Consider the following 21,437-nt stretch of genomic DNA (forward strand, 5'->3'; position numbering starts at 1 on the left):
CCAAGGCTTACGCTTGGAGAGAGGCTGTAGTTGTTGAGAATATTAGAGCCATTTCAGAGAGCTCCAGTTAAAATAAAGGGACTAAAGGGTAGGGTGCCCTGAGAGCAAGACCACACAGTGGTCCAACTGATGAAAGCAAGAGGCATAAGGGCTTTTCTGACCCTAAAAGGCAACAGCAAACAAAAACTGCTGCAAGCGCAGCTCGAGGAGAACAGGGTCCATCTCGAGCGGGCAGTCGAACTTAGCAATGTCACCCAGACGGTGCGAGCTTTGGAAGTCAAGGACAATGGGATTGTGGAATCTTCCTCCACAGTTTCAGAGAGTGGCTGAGGCCAGGCAGTGTGTGGTGTGTGGCGCGGGAGTCGCTGTGGAAAAGCCATGAGAGGCCACTGTGTGAAGCGGAGGAAGTAGAGCATGGATTGTATTGGAGACTACACGACAGCAGAGGTGCCATGGCTGTGGGAAATCTGCCAAGGAGACTCAATACAGAGAGCAGACTCAGCCCGCAACATACAAGTGTGCTGTAGGCACCAAAGCTAAAGTCTTGATTTGGTCCAGTACTTCCTCACAATGACCTCATTCCTCCATCTTAGAATGGCAAGGTATATTCCATACCGTTACATATTAGAAGTATGTAATTTGCTTTTTTATTTTACAGGGGGTTACAATTAAGAGATGCCTGGAGTCTCAGAAGAGTCTTTAGACTTTCATAGAGCATTATGACTGTGAAAGATTATGGGGACTTCTGAAATTGGATTAAACACCTTTTACTTTTTGGCCAGAACATTACGGAGCTCAGGGAGTGGAATGTGGTAGCCTGAATGAGATGTTCTACATACTTTGGGGCATTTACATACTTGATCTATAGCTGGTGGCTCTATCGGTGGAGAACTAAGGGGTATGGCCTTGCTGGAGGAAGGGCTTTGAGAGCTGCCATTCCCAGTTCTCTGCTTGGTGCTTGTGGTTCAAGATGTGAGCTCTCAACTTTCTGTTCCTGCCACCATCATGGACTCTTAACTCTCTGGAACCATAAGCCCAAATAAATAATTTTTCTGTAAGTTGCCTTGGTTGTGACATCTTATAATAGCAGGAGAAAACTAATACAAAAAGTTATCATGAAATGCATATGGGAAAGCAAAGAGAAAGGAATAGTCAATATAATCATGAAGAAGAATTAGTTCTGGGGAATGTGCCCACTCAAAGTCACCTTTCAAATGCCGTCATTATTAAAGCCAAGATAGAAGCCTTGATGCTGTCACTTGTAAGGCAGTTGTGCTTGTTTGGGTTACAGCAAAGAATGTAGCTGTCATATAATTTTCATGTCCACTGCTCTAGGATACATATCAATTTCATTAGGTAAATTAGAATCTGTTGCATTTTTCATTGGTACAAATGATGCCACTAAGCGGATTTTTTGTGCATATGAGTCTGATGTACAACCCGAAAACCCTCTTTCAAATACCAACAATTATTAAAGAGTAGAGGAAGCAGAGCTAGGGAATAGTTGAGGTAGTGAAATGCTAGCCTTGCAAGCAAAAGAACTTGAGTTTGATTCAAAGAAATCATAGTTTTGTTTTGTTTAAAAAGCCAAGAATGGTGCCACACTTATAACCCGATACCTAGGGCATACTATTTATTTAGTCTGACTTTCTTGGCCAAAACACATGATGGGTAGCACTTGAGGAATGACTCATGAGATTGACCTGTAGCCTCAACATACACATATGCATGCACACACATCTACACACACAATCAAAACCTTGAGGATTAACACAAGTACCAACAACAAAAGAGGAAACATTCTTGTACCATATATAGAGAGAAATCACTGCTGGGTAGAGTATAGTCCTAAATAAGAAAGAAAAATTACATAACGTTTGCACGATGACTTATGACAGAAGTTGTATATCAGTATAGCAGGGAAGTATTTCTTATATGAAAAACCAAAAGACTGAGCATGGTGTGGTAGTACATACCTATAACCTTAGACTCTGGAGACAAAGCCAGTAGGTCAGCCTGAAACTACATAGACAAGTTCAAGACCACAAGGCTATCTGATCCACAGAGTGAGACCCTATTTCAAAAAAGGAAAGAAAAGTAAAACGAAATCAAAACTCAACAGTGGGGCAGGAGAAAGGGGAGACTGCTAAACTGACTCATATTCAAACAACTATGTTTATTAAAAAAGCATAAAAATTGAGATAAATCATATACTAAGAAAATGTCTTATATACCTGTGTGCACATCCATGCATACACACGTTCTCTCACAACTTCTCGCTCTCTCTCAGAAAATTATTCCAATGCAAGATATTTCAGTACAATACACAAAACCACATAAATCGATACAATCAATATGGTAACATAAGCACCAGAAACACAGGCAAGAGAGAAAAGCTCTTTATAGAAAAATTTTAAAAAATGTTCATTAACATTCATAGACACTGCATGTCAAAAACACCATTCCAGACAGGCAATACTGACAACGATTTTTAAGGCTCAGCGTATACCAGAATGCCCAATAAGAGGGTTCAAGTATATTATGAGTGAAAGTAGAAACCACCAGAGGTACACAGGAAAGGAAATTTGTCCCTTCTAGTAAAGCTGAACGTGCCCATACTCTCTGATCCAGTACATCTATAACCAGATGAACATGGTTTATATAATATAGCATAGATATGTATACACCAGGTTCATACACACAAAAACCTTCTGAGTGGTACCATTTGTACCGATAAGAAATGCAACCGCTTCTGTTTACCTAATGGAATTGATACATATCCAGGAGTAGTGGACATAAAATTCAAATGAGGCTGCATTCAGGCCAGGACCCAAACTACCTTGAGCATGTACAACTACATTACAAGAGGTGACATCAGGGACTGAAGGGAACGCAATGGAGTATCAGCGCTGGGTAAAAAGGAAGGAAGAACAGAAGCAGATGGAGGGAAGGGGTCAGAGAGCCTTTCAGGGATCTTAGTGCTCCTTGATCAATGAAGCCTCACCAGAAGGAGGAAGTCAAAACTGGTAGAGCATAGATAGCTAGCACAAGTTTGTGTGTGGAATTTCTGTCTACCGAGAAGTTCTTATGGGAGAAACAGGCTTTCAGGGAAAACAGAAAGTCTTTTTTTTTTAAAAAAAAAATATATATATATATATATAGATTAAATATAGGCTTCCACCCGAACATCAGAGAGAAAGCCCTGCTTTTGCTGTTTTTAAGTGCCATGATACCATAACATTTGGGGGAGGGGTTTGGAGACAGTATGTTGTAAACTCCATTCAAATGTAAAAACAATTCACTCAGCAAAGCTAGAAGAAGAATCAGCAAATCACAAAGTAAAGTTGAAGAAATGTTCTAAAGTGCAGGATAATGCACCAAATAGATAGAGGACACAAAATAGAAGTCAATAGATACAGAGGATGGAAGCAGAGATTTACAATAGTAGAAACCCTAGAAGAAAATAGGGAAAATGAAGATGTAATAATGTAATAGCTGAACAGATAATGACTCAAAATTTATGAAAACTTAAAAAAATCACAAATGGTCAAATTATAAAAGTCCTTATGGAATACCTTGAGAATTTAGATCCATACCATGACAAAACAAAGGAGCCAGGTGCGGTGGTACACACCTTTAATCCCAGTACTCAGGAAGCAGAGGCAGTCAGATCTTTGTGAGTTCAAGGTCAGCCTGGTATACAAAGCAAGTGCCAAGACAGCCAGATCTATTACACAAAGAAACCCTGCCTTGAAAAAACAAAACAACCAATCAACTAAACAAAAACCCAGAAAAACTACCTTTCAGCTGTGTGTAGTATCTACACCTACAATTATAATTTTCAGGAAGATGAGGCAAGAGGACCACTCTAAGTTAAAGGCTAGCCTGAGCTATATAGTGAGCTCAAGGCCTGGGCTATATGGAAAACAAAGCAAACTAACAAATCTCCTAAAACATTATCTATATAAGAAAGAAAGCAAAACTCAGTCTTCTTCAGTAACAGAAAGAAATGACCAAACTGTGGAAAGAAAAACACTTTTGGACTTACAGTGGTCATTACATAAGATGGGAAAAGCTATTCCTAGACATTACATCAGAATTCCACCGTCTTCCTTGAGAGCAATAAGGAGGATAGGCAGTAACAAAGAGAAAAATCAAATCTAAGAGTAAGAGTGAACAAAGTGGGAATTATCAAAGATATTAACATGCTAGGGCAGTGAATATGACTATTAACTGATGATTAATTATCATAAAAACTATAATATGATGCAATTAGTAAAGGTAGGAACCATGGTAAGAAGTTGTGCTTGAAATTTCTGTGATAATCCAGTTCACCGTGTGGGTAAGAGCTCAGACTCTGAATCCAGACTGTGTGGGTTTGAACACGAATCACAGGTGTCTCTCAAACTGCAATTAAAGTCAATAACCTGATCTAAGAACAATAATGACATCTAAGAAATATGAGTCATTTTTGCCATTCTAATCAACTGTCAATTTTAATACATTAATAAGAGAAGAATAATACAGAGCCTGGAGAAAGACAGCTGTGATTTTCACATGAGTTGAACATTTGTTAAAAATCTTCAGAGAAGGGAGGAGTGGGGGTGAATATGATCAAAACACATTGTAAGATGTTCTCAGAGAATTAATAAAACATTATATTAAAACATCTTAAAAGACATTAAGAAATTTAATCTTCATATTGTTCAAAAAGTTTTTCATAGCTGCCTACTTTAGATATGCAAATAGAATACAACAACAGAGTAGAATTATTTCTGTCTTAAGATCTTCCTTTCCAAAAAGGCCATATAAGAGACGATAGAAGAAAATCATTTGAACGTGACCATTAATTCCTCTGGTCAGGACGAGACATAAAGCATGGGGTTGATGAGGTTATCGACAATTTCTTTTAATCTCATGTGACAACAGTATCAACAGGGCATGACTAAGTTTTTCCTGATTTGTTTGGCTCATGATTGCAAGTTATTACAATTTAATGATGTTTTTATTTCTGCATTATTTAAATGTTTAACATTAAGACATAGGTCTTAATTTTTCTATTCAATAAATGCAAGACTTGCTAATTCCAGTGAATTGCTTCTGTGTAAAATTATCTGCTTCCTATCATTTTATAAGCCTGCAGAAGTAACTGTTCAGATCTCTAAAGGATGGCGACCAAGCTCAATCTTGTACTTTCTGTATAACTAGCTTAATTTCAAACTCACTGGGTCTTCCTTTGTGTTGAAGAGATTCCACTGAATGGACTTCCCTGTCAAGCAATACCATCTATATCAGTGTCTATTCTTGTCAATTTTATTTTATTGTTTTTAACCACCAGTTATAAAGCTTTGGTTATTTTACCCTATTTACACATTAAGTATTTGTCTCTTTGACTGTTCGGGAAAGTCTGCAGGTCAGAACAAGTATTATGGAGTGTTTATTCAGCCAGCTGACAGCAAGGGGGGCCATATGCTTGGATCTCATCTCATCATGTTTCTGCTCAAGACCCCCATATGACTGGCTTGTGGCTGACTCTAAGAACAAGTCTTTACAAAGTCCCTAAGTCGCTTTCTCTGCATCTTCCATGCTTTTTCTGATCTCTCTTAGTCTGCTGCTTCTGCAGCAGGCCAGGCGTATTTCCCCCTGGCCTCTCCACATTTTCTGTTCTCTCTCTCTGGAATCCTCCTTCCTCAGATGTCTACAGTGAGTTGCCTCCTTCCTCCTACTTTACTCAACTGACCTGGCAACTTCATTGAGACATTGAATATATTATCAGGATCCATTTTTCACAGTGGCCAGAGCTCATCTCCCGTCCCCTAGACTTTAAACTTGATTGTGCAACTTATTTTAGTTACTAGAAAGTTAAAACAAATGACTCAATCATAGCCTTGAAATGTCTTGCACTGCGAAGCCCCATCTCTTTTATCCTAACTTTTTTATCACAGCATGGTTCGATACTCCACTGACAATAAAGAAATGGTGGGGTGGGAATTTCAGTAGCAACAGAGGCAGCAGCAGTCTGGTGTGTGAGTGCATGCCAGTAGTCCATGCTTGGTCCTCCTGGGAGGATGTGGCAGGAGGATCACTTGAGCTATGAGCTGGAGACTAACCTGAGCAAAATGATCCAGAGGAAAAAGAAACAAAAGAAATAGGGAAGGGAAAGGGATGGAGGGAGATACACTGTGAATCACAGAACTCAGAGCTAAGTCTAACCTGGATTTTAAAAATCCAAGTATACCTCCAAAATATTAATAAGCCACTGGGTTTTAAGCTTGTTAAAAAACATTCTTGTGATAATAGCAGAAGAAAATAAAAACTGTTAATATGTAGACAAGCTGCACTCTTCTGTGTATTTGTTTTCCTTCATAGCACATAGAATTAAAATATTTTACATCTTTATTGCCTGGTTCCTCCACGCACACATGCCCATGCACACACAAAGTGAAAGCCCCCATAAAACCTTCCTTCTGCACTGTAGTCCCACCTGAAATGTGAATGCCATGGCAAGTGCTCAGTTAGCATCTGCTGAATTGAAAAATAAATAGGGCTGGGTAGTGGTGGCGCACGCCTTTAATTCCAGTATTCGGGAGGCAGAGACAGGCAGATCTCTGTGAGTTTGAGGACAGCCTGGTCTACAGAGCAAGGCCCAGGACAGCCAGAGTTGTTACACAGAGAAACCCTGTCACTAAAAACCAAAAATAAATAAATGAATAGATAGATAGACAAATAAATAAATAAACAGGATAGCCACAGTTCCACACCTGTGGAAATTAAAATTTTAGCAGGAAATACCAGAAAACTAACATAGATACAAAAATTACTTCTAGATAGTTACGTGTGTTTTGAGTAGAAAGAGTTGTATCTGTAATATAGAGATAGAAAAAACTTGCCAGGAAGTAGGTTATATAAACTGAGTGCTGAATTCAGTCTTAAGGACATCTGGGACATTACAACTCTGAACATTCAAGGATGACGACACAAACAAACCTTCTGTTCACGGAGCAGGAAAGGTGGAAACAGCCGAAGGTGAAGCAGAGGGAGACGGCAACTCAACTGTCGTGGGCTTCAGTATGGCATCTGGGTTTTAATTTCATTTCAGTTGGAAGTTTCTGGAGTGTCAGGTGGGGAAATGGTTAGTTAAGGTCCCTGTGTTACATGGACTGTATAGGACAGGAAAGGTGTCTTAGTTAGGGTTTACTAATGCTGTGAAAAGCATTAGTGAATTACCATGACCACGGCAACTCTTATAAGGAAAACATTTCATTGAGGTGGCTCACTTAGTTTCAGAGGTTCAGTCTATTATCACCATGAAGGGGAACATGGTGGTGTGCAGGCAGATGTGGTGCTGCCTACATCTTGACCAGAAGGCAGCAGGAAGTAGACTAACAGTCATGCTGAAGAAAGCTTGAGCAAAAGAGATCTCAAAGCCACCTCCCCACCCCCACCCCCCCTGCAGTGTCACACTTCCTCCAACAAGGCCACACCTCCTAATAGTGTCAGTGCTTTGGGGGCCCATTTTCTTCCAAACCATCACAAGGAACAAAGGCAGATGAGAGGAGGTACTGCAGGAGCACGGGCACACAGGCATCAGGGCCAGGCTGGACCAGAGGGAGTGGTGGAGATGTGAGGTAATATAATGCCTTTTGAAATCAGAGCCAATAAGATTTCTTGATTGAACAGACATTGTTGTTATGCAGGGTGTGGAGGGACATCTAGAGGCTGAAGAGATGGGAATGGAAGCTGGCCATTTACTTGCTGTCTGCACAACTTACAAAATAATCGTTTCATTAATTGAGTTGAAGATGAGCAGTTATGGGGGAAGAGACATCATGAACTCTACTTTGTACACCTATTGATCTGCTTCTCTACACAGAAGTCACAGGAATCTATTCTGCAGAACACTTGAGTCTTTCTCAGTTGCTAAGCACAATCAATAGTCACTGCTACATGGATTCTACTAGACTCAGCTCAGCCCACAACACAAACAAAACAGGCCACTACTCTGCCTCCATATTCAAAGAACCCTGTTTGGTCCACTGAGGCAACTAACTCTGAGACCAGACAAATATACCATCTGTGCTTAAACAGAAAGGGGCAGAGAATAGATATTTTCTTAGTTTCTACATATACTTTTAAAAAAACAAAACCCTGGAAGGATAAAAAAGAACTAATACTTGTGATCCTTCCAGAGGGGAAGGGGCGAGCGCTGAAGAACAGACAGTGGTAAGTCTCATCACTTGTCTGATCTGGTGGAGTTTGTTCATGCTGTGAGAAGCTCCACTGATCCCTTGATTTGTGTATGCCATGGAAAGATTCTACAAAAAATACAGGGCAGAGAATCTAAAGAGATGCCTGGCTCTTGGTCATGTCTTAGCTAAAACCTTTATGCCAGATCTCTCCCTCTCTCTCTCTCCCTCTGTCCCTCCCCCACGTGTGTCTGTATGTCTCTCTCACTATAATTTCATATTAATAGTAACAGATTATATTTTTAAATTACAAAGCCTTCGATACTTCTTTTACTGAAAAGAATATTTTAAGATGATGGTCAAGAATCAAGCTTGCAATAAAAATTGTTCCTACACTTGTGTCTGATTTATCACTTCAATTTCTTCTTTAAGGTGTCATCTTCCTAAGACAGTCATAAAAAGTAGAAAATATCTGTGATTAAAAAATACTCTTTCAAGCTGGGTGTGATAGGTGAATCTGTAATTGCAACCTTTGGGAGGTGGAGACCGAAGAAATGGGGGCAGGCCAAGCCTGGAATGAGATGTCTTTTGTAGTGACATATTTTGGCACTTCCACTTACAAAACTACAGATACAGAGAAAATATTTTTACATAACAGAGTTATAGTTTTAAAAATGTAGTATAGTTATAATGGCAATTCATCTAACTAAATATTTTCTTAAGGATAGTGAGCTGGTTTTCTGAACTAGCACATAGCATAGTATTTGAAAAAAATTTAAATACAGACATTTTAGTCAAATACTTGAATAAGAAAAAGTTAACTGTTCTAAGTATATCAGTAATTATAATCACAACCAGTTGTGATTAAGATTTTTGTTGTATAACAATGGTGAGCTCATCAGGCTCCAAAACCCAAGACACAAAATTGTCAAAGAACAAGTTTTTTTTTTTTTTAAAAAAAAGACTTGCCTACAGAATTAACTTACATGAAAATCAATAAATGTCAAAACAAACAAAAGCAAAATCCCTATCTTACTCTAGTGCTTCAAGTAGCCATGTCAGATGGTTGCCAATTGACACAACATTTCTGGAGAAGATTTTGATGACAGAACACATTTATCAGTATACATATTTTAAAGAATAATGTGTTAATAAAATAGGCAATCAAATCTAGGCAGGACTGAAATCCTGGGACTAAATTACCTTTATCGTTCAGAAAAAGTACAATCACCCAAATTTTGTGCCTATTCATTTTGTTGTTGTTCAAGGATAACTTGAAAAAAGAAAAACTTTAGAATCTTGATTTAAAAAAAAAAAAATCCCAGAAAATAGTAAAAAGTTTACTAGCTAAGAAATGAGTGTCTCAATATGGCAAAGAAGGATTAAATGGTGGAGGAGGAGGTGGAAGTCATTTCGACAGTCCGTTTGAGTTTGGCTTCACATTCCGGAATCCAGATGATGTCTTCAGGGAATTTTTTGGTGGAAGAGACCCATTTTCATTTGACTTCTTTGAAGACCCATTTGATGACTTTTTTGGGGGCCGAAGGGCTTCCCGAGGAAATAGAAGCCAAGGTACAGGCTCGTTTTTCTCTGCCTTCAGTGGATTTCCTTCTTTTGAGGTGGATTTCCTGCTTTTGATACAGGATTCAGTTCATTCGGGTCACTAGGACACGGGGGTCTCACTTCATTCTCTTCAGCATCATTTGGTGGCAGCGGAGTGGGCAACTTCAAATCAATATCAACTTCTACTAAGATAGTTAATGGCAAAAAAATCACTACAAAGAGAATTGTGGAGAATGGTCAAGAAAGAGTAGAAGTTGAAGAAGACGGACAGTTAAAGTCCTTGACGATAAATGGTAAGGAGCACCTGCTACGCTTGGACAACAAGTAATTCAACGCACACATTTAACAGAAATGTTAAACCATAACAAGAACCATTTGAGGAATAACAGGAACTTTTTTTTTTGAAGATTTCAAACGAACTCAACTTTCTGTATAACTGTACCTAATCTAAAGTATTTATAAAACAGCTCATCGGAGCCCCTATTTGTCATAGACTTTTGAGTTTGTTGTTGGGACCACAAAATAGGACCATTTTTTTTTTGTCTTAAAAATTGTTGTAACCTCTGTATGCACTTTGCTTTAAACAAAACAAAACAAACCGTAATCCGAGGTGAGCCCTGTGACTCTTGAGTAGTGCTAGGACGAGACTGTTCTCTGACACCAGCATGGATCTGCTTCCCATTGTGTTGAACTGTGAGTGAGTAGTGTCAGCCTGCTGTGAAGCTAACGTTGCCAGATGAACCTTCTGCAGAAATATTTCAATTTTATTTTCAGTATTTAGTAATTAACGCTATTACTGCATCAATGGTAATACATTTCTGGTTTAGTGTAAATTAAGGATGCTTTCTAGTTGTGCATGGATGCTGGCAAATTCGTCAGTTCTGAAAATTGTTTAAGTATGTAATGTTAAGCTTAGGTTTAAGAAAAACTGGTAATTTGGGTCTTTGTCATTTGCTTAAAAAAGAAAGAAAATAAAAAAAAAAAAGAAAGAAATGAGTGTCTCAAAAACACTTTGTGGGAAGATTTTTCTTCCCAGGGCAACTTTCCCCAGACCATTTAGCCATTTCGAAGACAGCAGTAAATGATGCTTGAGAGATCACAAGATGCCGCTTTGGTAAAACTATTTATTTGAGCATCAAGGCGGAAGTGTGAAGTTTGTAAACAGTCATCAGGAAAACAAGGCACATGTGTGATTATTACATCCATGTTGGATGAGCCTGCAAACTGCTTTATAATTGACAAAGCAATACATACATACTATATCACTGAGGTATCCTGTACCATATACTACACGTAGGTAACAAATTTCATTTTCCTAAAAAGACGATATATTAGCCGGGCAGTGGTGGCGCACGCCTTTAATCCCAGCACTCGGGAGGCAGAGGCAGGCGGATCTCTGAGTTCGAGGCCAGCCTGGTCTACAAGAGCTAGCTCCAGGACAGGCTCTAGAAACTACAGGGAAACCCTGTCTCGAAAAACCAAAAAAAAAAAAAAAAAAAAAAGACGATATATTGTCAAACCTGGTAGCCTAAAGGAATATTCAACAATGCTGAGAAATAAATAATACCAAGGAATCCACCCCCCACCATCCTTCCACAACAGTTCCAGCACACAGTATCTGATGCACAGTCCACACTGACTATCAGATTCTATGTCTGCTTCAGCATCTTAGTTCTCTATCATGCAAACCTAAGTAATTGTCAATATCAATCAGCTAAGGCACTTTGAATGTAATTTAGTCACATCCCTGAGAATATAAACAGAAGCCAGAGATCCCTAGTTATTACTTGCAAGTTCTGCTTAGTGCTTATGGCATTCCTAGGCAATAAGTGGACAGGCGCAGGAAGGCACACTGACTATCTATCTCAGGATGCTCGGGAACAATAAGGGAGGAACTACTAAAAGCAGTAACTGTCTCCTAAGTGCACAGCTTTCCGTCTCAGTCATGTTAGCTCTGAACACAACACACTACAGCATTGATCAGCCTTGCTTACTGGATGTTGTTAAAAGCTTCTTAACTGGGGCTATGTAAAATTTTCACATGGAGATGGCATTCAAATTGAAATATACACCAAAGGACTTACTGAGTCTAAAAATAATAGAAATCAGAAAGGTAATCATGAAACTCATTTTGTTTTCCACTCTGAGAATGTACAATCTTCTAAAATGTCTGCATGTGACACAAGAGCACTTATTTACACCAATGGTGCTAATGACTGTTTTAAGAATGTAAGGAGCATACATACGAATGAGACAGGCACTATATGGAGGAGACACAGAAGGGGTGAATTTCAGAAAACACATGTGAGCACAAATGTGCACAGAAGACACTGGCTGTGGGATAAATACCCAGCTTACAATTTCAGTGCTTTGGTGGCTAAGGCAGTAAGAGAAAAACAACATCACTTTGCACTTAGAAACCTGTTTCTAATCAACTGAGCTACTCCTATGGGGGCAAATAAAAATGATTAGCTTATTAAAAGCATAGCTTTGCTATTTAATAAGCAAAAATGATTGAAAACTCTGCTCCAGATCCTGATAATTTTAGTGTTTCTAGTTAAGCTTGCAAAATTGCATTCATTATTAGTGTCTAGATTCATTAACAATTCAATTTATAGATATTAATGCTTATAATGCATGCTTCGCTTGCCAAAACTTGAAGAGAAATTGTTTCAATTAGCTTTCATGGATCATGAATCCTACCGGCTGGGTATTTTTAGACAAAAGGCACAAACACATCCCCAAGCAATGCTAACGCACAGCTGGGACTTGTGTGTAAGGTCACTTGAGCTAACAGTTTAAAAGGAAAAACAGTAAATGAGTTTTACCCAGATGAGCAAGACAGGGACAGTCTTCTGCTTCCAACCAAATATTTGAAAGGCATATATGCACTTAAGGAAAATGGCAACAGAATTATTTGCTTTTGGGATCTCTAAAGACAAAACCATTAGACAGAAATTGGCAAGCTAAGCTCAATGCGTGATGCTCGGCATAAAAGACAATGGGAAATCTCAGTGAGAGACCTTAATTTCTTCCTCTGTAGAAAAGAAAGGGTATTTCTTGTATGTCAGGTTTAACAGGGATGCAAATTCTGTCACTTGCACAAGGGCCATGACCCTGTGGTAAGAGATAAAGAATAGACTGATGTCCCAAGTGGTCCAGACAGCAATCCTGATTTACAGGTAATTAACAATTCTCCATTTCATATGGGGCTACACATAACCAATTCAGAGTTGCTATTTACTGTCAGTGAGAAAAGATAGACTCTTTAGTAGAAAGAGACATTCTTTGAGGGGGGTCCATCTCTTTCACATATATTTCTCTCACCAATTTGCATGAATACCAAGGACACCAACTGCTCTTTCTACTCCACACAGTGTACGACCGTACTGTATTCTAGTTCTGTCTCTACAAGCTGTGTGCTTGTTTATAACCTGGTATGTACCACAATAGGAAGAAAATGAAGTGACTTCTATTAGAACAGAGTTAATTCATTTGTCTTTACTGAGATGCTGACTCATATGCTGAAGAATGGATTGAATAATGATTATTTATTTATTTTTTATTAGACAGTCTCACTATGTAGACTGGACAAGTCTTAAAACTCATGACCCCCCTATCCCCCTCAGACTCTTAGTTTGGGAATTTTAAGAAATTCACACTGAATGCAGGTGAACCAGGACTCCTGGATGTCTCGGGGATCCCACAAAGCAACCTCAGAAAACTCTACAGCCAGCAGAATGAAATCGAACAAGGTCTGAAAAGCCAGTGAAATACCAACACAACTCTAAGGGCATTCCCTAAAAGTTGGGTAGGAAGGCAGCATGGGAGGCATGCAAACTCAGCAGGATAGTTAGGATGAAGAAGATGAGAACATGGAAACCGGTTCTTCTGAAACTACACTTACTTTTGTATCAAAGCTTTTATGTTAGTCAGGAAGTCAAATATGTATACACCTAGGAAAACATTTATTATTATATTCTTTAGTCTTAATTGTGGTAGGACTTTACCAAATGAAATTGTGAGTTTATGGTAAATCATAACAACTGCTATAAAACACAGAACTAAAACATATCAGGATTACAGTCAAAGGCTGGAACTAGGCTATAGCTTGTTGATAGAGAGAGCACTTAGCTAGCATATACAAAGCCCTGGGTTCCAGCCTGAGCACTGAAAATAGAACTAGATTTGTGAGACACACACAAAGTCCAACTACTTCTATGTGATAACTGGAAAACAATTACACAGGGAACGGACGAAAACAAGCTAGAAGAAAAATATAAATGCAAGTCCAGGAAGAAAAGGGAAGACTTTTTGATGTGTTAATTTGAAGATGGTTCTAAAGACTGAGAGAAAAACACAACTAGGCTAATAGCCGTAGGTAAGTGGGACCAGCAAACTAACAATGTAACTTGCTCATTTATTTGGCCAGTATGCTTGCATAAGTACACATACACATACATATATAATATATATTAATGCATTTCTTACACTGTTAAATTCATGATGAATAAACTATTCTTTTAAAACCTACAATTTATACTTAAACCAAATAGTTACTTGATAAATTAATTCGTGCGCACACGCACACACAGGTTCTGGTCACTGATGAAATCATTAGCAATGTCACATTACTATTCAGGACAATAATTCATTCTTTAGTATTGAGAGTCCATAGGGGCCTGGTTTGCTTTGCCACACTGAAAACAGGAACAGCAGGGATCCCTGGTACACGAAGCTTACTTCCCTATTCTTTCATCAGCTTCCAAGTGCTCTGGTTATTCTTTTGTTTCTGTGGCTAATCTATTACTTAAGATACTTATCCCTCTCCACAGTGGATGCAAGGGGCACTGAACAGGAATATTAGCAGTTTCCTCAAGGGGTGGTGAGGGAGTTGGTTAACGCCTTCTGCTGCTTGACAGGAGTTACACGCTATATCCCACACTGAAAATGTAACCAAAAGAGCTTTCAATGATGAAAATCCTATTGCTCAGAATTTAAACTTCACAAAGACCATCCAGTTTATATTATTAGACAATAAAAGATGCTTGGAAAGTGATAACAAGTACCAATGAATATAGATAGCAGAGTATACATATGATCAGAAATACTGACTGGTATATAATAACATTAGAGAGCAGTTTGTATGGGTGGGCAGCGATCTAGAGTTAACTAGATCTCGTAATTTTTGTATGTGTGCATGGAAGGTGACTGTTACACGTGTGTGGAGGCTAGAGACAACCTCAAGTTGTTCCTTGGGGCCCACCTACTTTGTTTTCTGAAACAGTCTCTCAGTTGCCTGAAAGGCTGTGGCTGCCTGCTAACTCTGGGATTACGAGCATGCTCCATATCCAGACTTGTTTACATGGGTGCTTGGGATTGAACTCAGGTACTGTCAAAACTACCTCCCTACCTAGATATTATAATTTTGATGAGATAAGTATAGGGATGAGGGCAGGGAGCAGAATCACTTTGTGTGTAAAAAGAAGCATTCTAATGTTTGCCCTGTAATGACTTCTAGAGGAATAACAACAAACCCCGATTTGATGCAGTAGCACACATGGCAAAGTCTGCAGCCACTACAACTCCACAAAAGCAGGTGTACCACCTTACCAATGTGTCGCCATGGCTACTCTAATACAAGTGTCATGTTATGTACTCCAATATCTGCTGAATGAACAGGTTAATTATTCCCACAACGGTGCCCAAGTTCCTTCCTATGAAAAACAAAGTAATTGTCGATTCTTTAAAGATTTGTTCCTTGGATAAAAGAAACCAAGAAGTAGCCAAATGGTGGTGGCACACACCTTTAATCGCAGCATGTGGAAGGCAGAGGCTGGCAGATCTCTGTGAGTTCAAGGCCAGTCTGGTCTAAAGAGGAAGTTCCAGGGCAGGCTCCAAAGTTACTGGAAACCCTATCTCAAAAAAAAAAAAAAAAGACAAAAGAAAAAGAAAGCTAAGAAAGAAAAGAAAATAAGAAGTAATGCAGTAAAGCATGCTAATGTTAAGAGCGGAAAGTGAAACTATTAGGTATTAACTACTGCTATGGTGTAGGCAACTGATAGATATTAGTAGGCTTGAATGTCATGGGAATGGATTCCCCCTTCACCAGACTGGACCCCACTTCCTGTGTTCCTATTAACACTAATATTACAAATGAAAAACAATGACATGGAAGGAAGGGGTATCATAACTTCCCCTCCATAATACTTAAATACTTAAAATACTTGAGGATGATTCAAAGGACTCCCTGAGAACTAACTTTTATGGTACCAGAAGGTGCCGCACAAGCTTCCAAAAGAAATAGGCAACCAACAGTTCTAGCCAGCTATGACAGCCATGGACCACATCAATGACCAACAATGCAAGATAACCCTAAGGGTGCAGTAGTCACACATACACCTTGGTAACCAACAGCTCTCTAATTGGACGGAAGCCTGGCTCAACAAGAAGGAACCCATAACTGGTACCAGAAACCTAGCTAACTACTCAGTGCTACCGAAGTCAAGGTTATTAGGGGAGAATTTAAAGCCACCAATTTACTAAACCAGCATCATACCTAATAACAATCTACAAACATCTGTCCTTGTACCCACAGATAAGTATAGTCTTCAGCATTCATCATTGAAAGTTCTCTTTGCAACAGTCGGAGACCACAACAGAAAACCACAACCAATCAAAATGGAGCTGTGGAGTCCAGTGCCAGTGGATATATTCGTAAAACTCTCCTACACTTAAGGCTCAGGAAATGTTTTGGAAAAGGAGGAGGAAAGAGTGTAAGAGCCAAAGCAAATCAGAGTAGCTTGCTGTGAGATTGCATCCCCTAATAGTATCAGAAGCTATACCCATAGAGCCTCACCAACATGGCTGCCCAAACATGAGCTGAATAAGGGTAACACCAATGAAAATATCAAAGTGGATGGAGAACACAAAAGGGTATTGATGAATAATAAAATCCCAGAGACAGATATTGGGGTTCAACTTGAAGATCAGAAAAGCAAAGCAGCCAACCACTAGAGACTTTTACCTCTACCAAATCTTCATACCAAAAAGACAAGAGCCTATCTCCACGAATCCTCAGACTCCACACTCACGTGAGTTTCTGTCTCTTCCCCTTTATATTCCTCTCTCCACCCAGCCATATCACTGCTATCTCCACCTCCCTAGTGCTGGGATTAAAGGTGTGTGATCCCAAACACTGGGGTTAAAGGTGTGAACCACCACCTGGATCTGTTTCTGGATCGGTCTTGTGTAGTCCAGGGTAGCCTTGAACTCACAGAGATCCATCTGCCTCTGTCTCCTGGTCAGTTGCTGGACCTGGTTATTTGTCCAACAAAGTAAAGTTATTTTGGGGTAACTCCAAAGCTAAACTATAACTTTAATATTGTTGGAGTAATCTGGGGAGTGGTGGCACATGCATTTTATCCCAGCACTTGAGAGGCAGAGGCAAGCAAGTCTCTATGAGTTCGAGATCAGCCTGGTCTACAGAGTGAGTACCAGGATAGCCAGGGTTGTTACACAGAGAAACACTGTCTTGAAAAACAAACAAATGTGGTCCTGTTCAACTCTTGTTTATATGCTTGGCTTGACGGAATATGATCCAACAACTCTGATCCTGAATTCTCTACTTTTCAAAGCTATTTAGTTAGCTTTTTTTGGCTAGTCAACCTATCTGATGTGAGGCATGTTACCTTTGATCTGTAACAATGGTATCATTTAAAATGCTAGGAGAGGGATGGCAATAAGGAGAAATTCAGAAATTACTCATCTTGAGGTTTCTACAAACACCAGTGTTTTCAGGGGTTACATGGGCAATGAAGGACCACCAATGATTTTACCACAAATGGACAGTCATGAACCATGGGAACACAGATAAACCATGGGAACAAACTGGATAAAACAGACCCAGTGCTGGGGATGCAGGTCAGTGGTACAGCGCTTGTTTAGGCCCCTGTGTTTGAGTGTCATCACCGGCAAAAGAAAAAACTCAAAACGGTCCAATTATATGATTTGTACACAAGATTACTTATGATAGGCTGGAGGGGAAAGGATGAAAAAAGATGCATCACCCACACAGCAACTATGAAATGCTGGAAGAGCACACGATACCATACAAAACATTTTAGAGTTAAAAAAAAAAATTACAGAGGTGAAAAGGAACATTCAACAGTAAAAAATGAACATAAAAACTCCTAACAAAAAGCCACCAAGAATATGAAGATAGAACTGACAGATTGAGAGAGTGACGCTTCGAGCGAGAAAGGCCCACAGAGGCTCACGTATTTGTATACTCAGTCCCCAGCTGGAGGAACTGCTTAGGAAGTTTTAGGAGGTGTGGCCTGGTTGATGGAGGTATATCACTGGGATGGTCAGTGAGGTTTCAAAGCTCTTACTATCCCTGATCTCCTTTCCTCCCTCTTTCCTCTCCACCCCTACTTATAGATCAGATGTGAGCTCTCAGTTACTGCAGCACCACGCCTGCCTGCTTGCTGCCATACTCCCTGCCATGACGGTCACGGGCTCACCCTCTGAAATCATGATCCCCTGCCTTATAGTTACGGTTTCCGTGGCTGCAATGAAACCTTATGACCAAAAAGCCAGCTTACACTTCTATACTGCTATTTATTATTGAAGGAATTCAGAACAGGAACTCAAACAGGGCAGGATCCTGGAGGCAGAAGCTGATGCAGAGGCCATGAAGGGAAGCTGCTTACTGGCTTGTTCTCCATGGCTTGCTCAGCCTGCTTTCTTATAGAACCCAGGACCACCAGCCCAGGGATGAAAACACCCACAATGCCTGGGTGCCCCTTCACCACCAACTAAGTAAGAAAACGCCTTACAGCTGGATCTTATGGAGGCATTTTCTCAATTAAGGGTCTCGCCTTTCAGATGACTCTAGTGTGTGTGTCATGTTAATAGCCAGCACAGCCCTCAATAAAATTTCTTTTTTAAGCTGCCTGGGTCACGGTGTTTTGTCACAAGTGAAAGGAAACTAAGACACAAAGAGAGAAATATATATATATATATATATATATATATATATATATATATATATATATGTTTTATATATTTTATATATATAAAAATATACAATTTCAGGAATTATTGAATTAGGAAGAAGACCACCAAATAAACAGCAGCAGCACTATTAGCTAGCTAGTGCATGGACTTCAACACATATGACTACACAACATTCCAGCCTACATACATGGTGTGCTCTCTAAAGCAGGATCTGTATGAGGCCAATGTCTCAATTAATTAAAAATTACTAAATCCAGCTGTGTATGCTGCAATTAGGAACTGATAACAGAAGAAAGTTTAGTAAGTCTATGAGTATTTAAAAATAATGCACTCTTTAAAAACCAATTAAGCAATGATGAAATTACAAAGGAAATTAGAAAATTCTTTTGGGTCAATGAAAACCAAGCAAAAACTGTGGGATGTGACTCTAGCATGGCTCACATGGACTTTTCTAGCTATAAGGCCTATGTTAAACACAAACAATTTTAGCTGACAAGGCAAACTTTCACATAATTCACTAGGGAAAAAAAGAGGACACTTAATTTAAAACAAGCAAATAGTAAGTAGTAATTAAAATAGAGTAATAAATAATATAAATAGAAAAGTCAGAAAAATAGCAAAATTAAAAGTTGCTTCAGAATAAAGATTGATAAAACGGGAAAATATCTTGCTAGTCTAGACAAGAAAACAAAAGTGAAAAAAATTCAAGTTATTGAAAGCGGAAGTGAAAGAGGAAGTACTACTCCTAACCATACGGAAATAAAAAAATCAGAAAATACTAAAAACAATTGTATGTCAACAAATTAGATAACCTGAGTAAAACGAAAACATTCCCAGAAAGACAAGCTACTTTTTGACATTAGATCAAGAAGAGAAAATTAAGCCACTGACATATCTCAATTTAGTCTAAGAAAATCACACAGATGAAAAACAAAGCAACTACAGACCAATCTCTCCTTTCCTTGGGGAAGTGAGAGTGAGGTGTAGAGTCCTGCTATCTAACCCAGAGGAGCCTAGATCTCCTGTCTTTGCCTTCTGAGTGCTTGGGATACAGACATGCACCATCCAGACATGCACACATGGACATGCACATCCTGACATCCACCACATGGACATGCATACCTGGACTCAACTCCATGTCTGGCTCAACTCCTTTCTCTTTAAACTAAATCACACTGTAACTAACTGGACATAGGAAAGATTATCCATGGTGATCGTGTGAGATACAGTCTAAGAGTACAGGAATGGCTTAACATTTGAAAATCAACTCATGAAACATATCAGTGGAACAAACTAAAACCCATAAAGATTGTGTAAAAATAAAAATTTGTCAAAATCCAACATGTTAATAAACTATGAATAAAAGAGATTATTTTTAAAAACCACTCAACAAAGATAAACTTAACAATAAAAGACAGAATGTGTTCCCCTGTAGCTAGGACAATTAGGCGAGAAAGTAAATTAAAAGGTATCTAGATTTGAAGAAAGAACAAAAGAATAGCAAACTCATTCCGACTTAGATGAAGTGATATATACCAGAATCCTTAAGGAATCTACCAACATTTTATTATATCAGAAGTACAAGTTTGGTAAAGATGTAGCATGTAAGATTAATGTACAAAAATCAATTCATTTTGTCTAAGCTTGAAATGAACAGTCCAAAGGTGAAATTTTAAAAACATTTCACTTATAATACTACCAAAAACTAAGGTGAATTTTAAAAATAATTTAAAATGTATACAATGAAACTACAAAACACTGTTGGAAGATTAAAGATCTAAATAAAAGCACCTCAGTTTGTAGGCTAGGTGACTTCGTATTGAGAGGTAAATACTCTTCAAATTAATTCACAGATTCAGCTAAGTCTTTTATCAAAATACTAGTGCCCCACCCCTAGCTTACCTAAAAATCTTATGAAAATGCAAGTGGTCTAGGCCAGACAAAATTAGTCTGCTCAGTCCTTAACTGAGAAAAGTCACATATCTCAATTTTAAAACAGAAAAGGACACATGGTATTACTGCAAAGTATACAAACAAAATAACAGAATAACACTAAGTAATCCATAAGTTAACTTTTACATTTATTGTTGAGTTTTTAAAAACAGGTGCCAAATTTACACAAATAGTGTCACTGCATAGATTTTAAATTATTTTAAAATTCACCTTAAAATATTTTGTTTTTCAAGGACAGGAAAATAATTCAACAAGTAGCACTGACGTACTAGTGGAAGAATGAAGACAGAACCCCTTCCCACACTATATACCAAAATTAACTCCAAATACATCACAGACCACAATATAAAAGTCCAAATGATGAAACTCTTTAGGAAAAAATTTAGGAGCAAATTTGTGACCTTTGGCTGAAAACTAATTCTTAGATATGGCTCCAAAAATACACACAGAACAAAAGAAATATATAAATACTTTAAGATTTTAGAACACTTCAAGAAGCATTTTAGAATGCTTCAAGGGGTAGTACTATAAGAAAGCAAAAAAATTCCTTCAAAGAAAATAAAATGCAAATACTCAAAATGCTGTAATTGAAAAACAAATCAAATCCACCATGACAAACTACTTATACATATGGACAGTATATTTTTTAAAATAGAACAAACCCCCAAACAAACAGGAAATGAATGTATTACCAAGAATATGAGGTAAATGAAA

General features: G+C 38.6%; 1 protein-coding gene across 1 annotated transcript; it reads left to right on the forward strand.

The window, feature by feature from the left end:
- The first annotated feature begins 414 nt into the window (after positions 1-414).
- LOC119801741 (dnaJ homolog subfamily B member 6-like) lies at positions 415-10,641 on the forward strand. Its single transcript, XM_042054208.1, is given in 3 exon segments — positions 415-523; positions 9,546-9,800; positions 9,803-10,641. Coding segments are annotated over 3 exon segments (639 nt in total). The 3' UTR covers positions 10,078-10,641.
- The last annotated feature ends 10,796 nt before the right edge of the window (positions 10,642-21,437 follow it).

The sequence above is a fragment of the Arvicola amphibius genome, chromosome 15 (assembly GCF_903992535.2).
Source record: "Arvicola amphibius chromosome 15, mArvAmp1.2, whole genome shotgun sequence".
Taxonomy (NCBI): Eukaryota; Metazoa; Chordata; class Mammalia; order Rodentia; family Cricetidae; genus Arvicola; species Arvicola amphibius.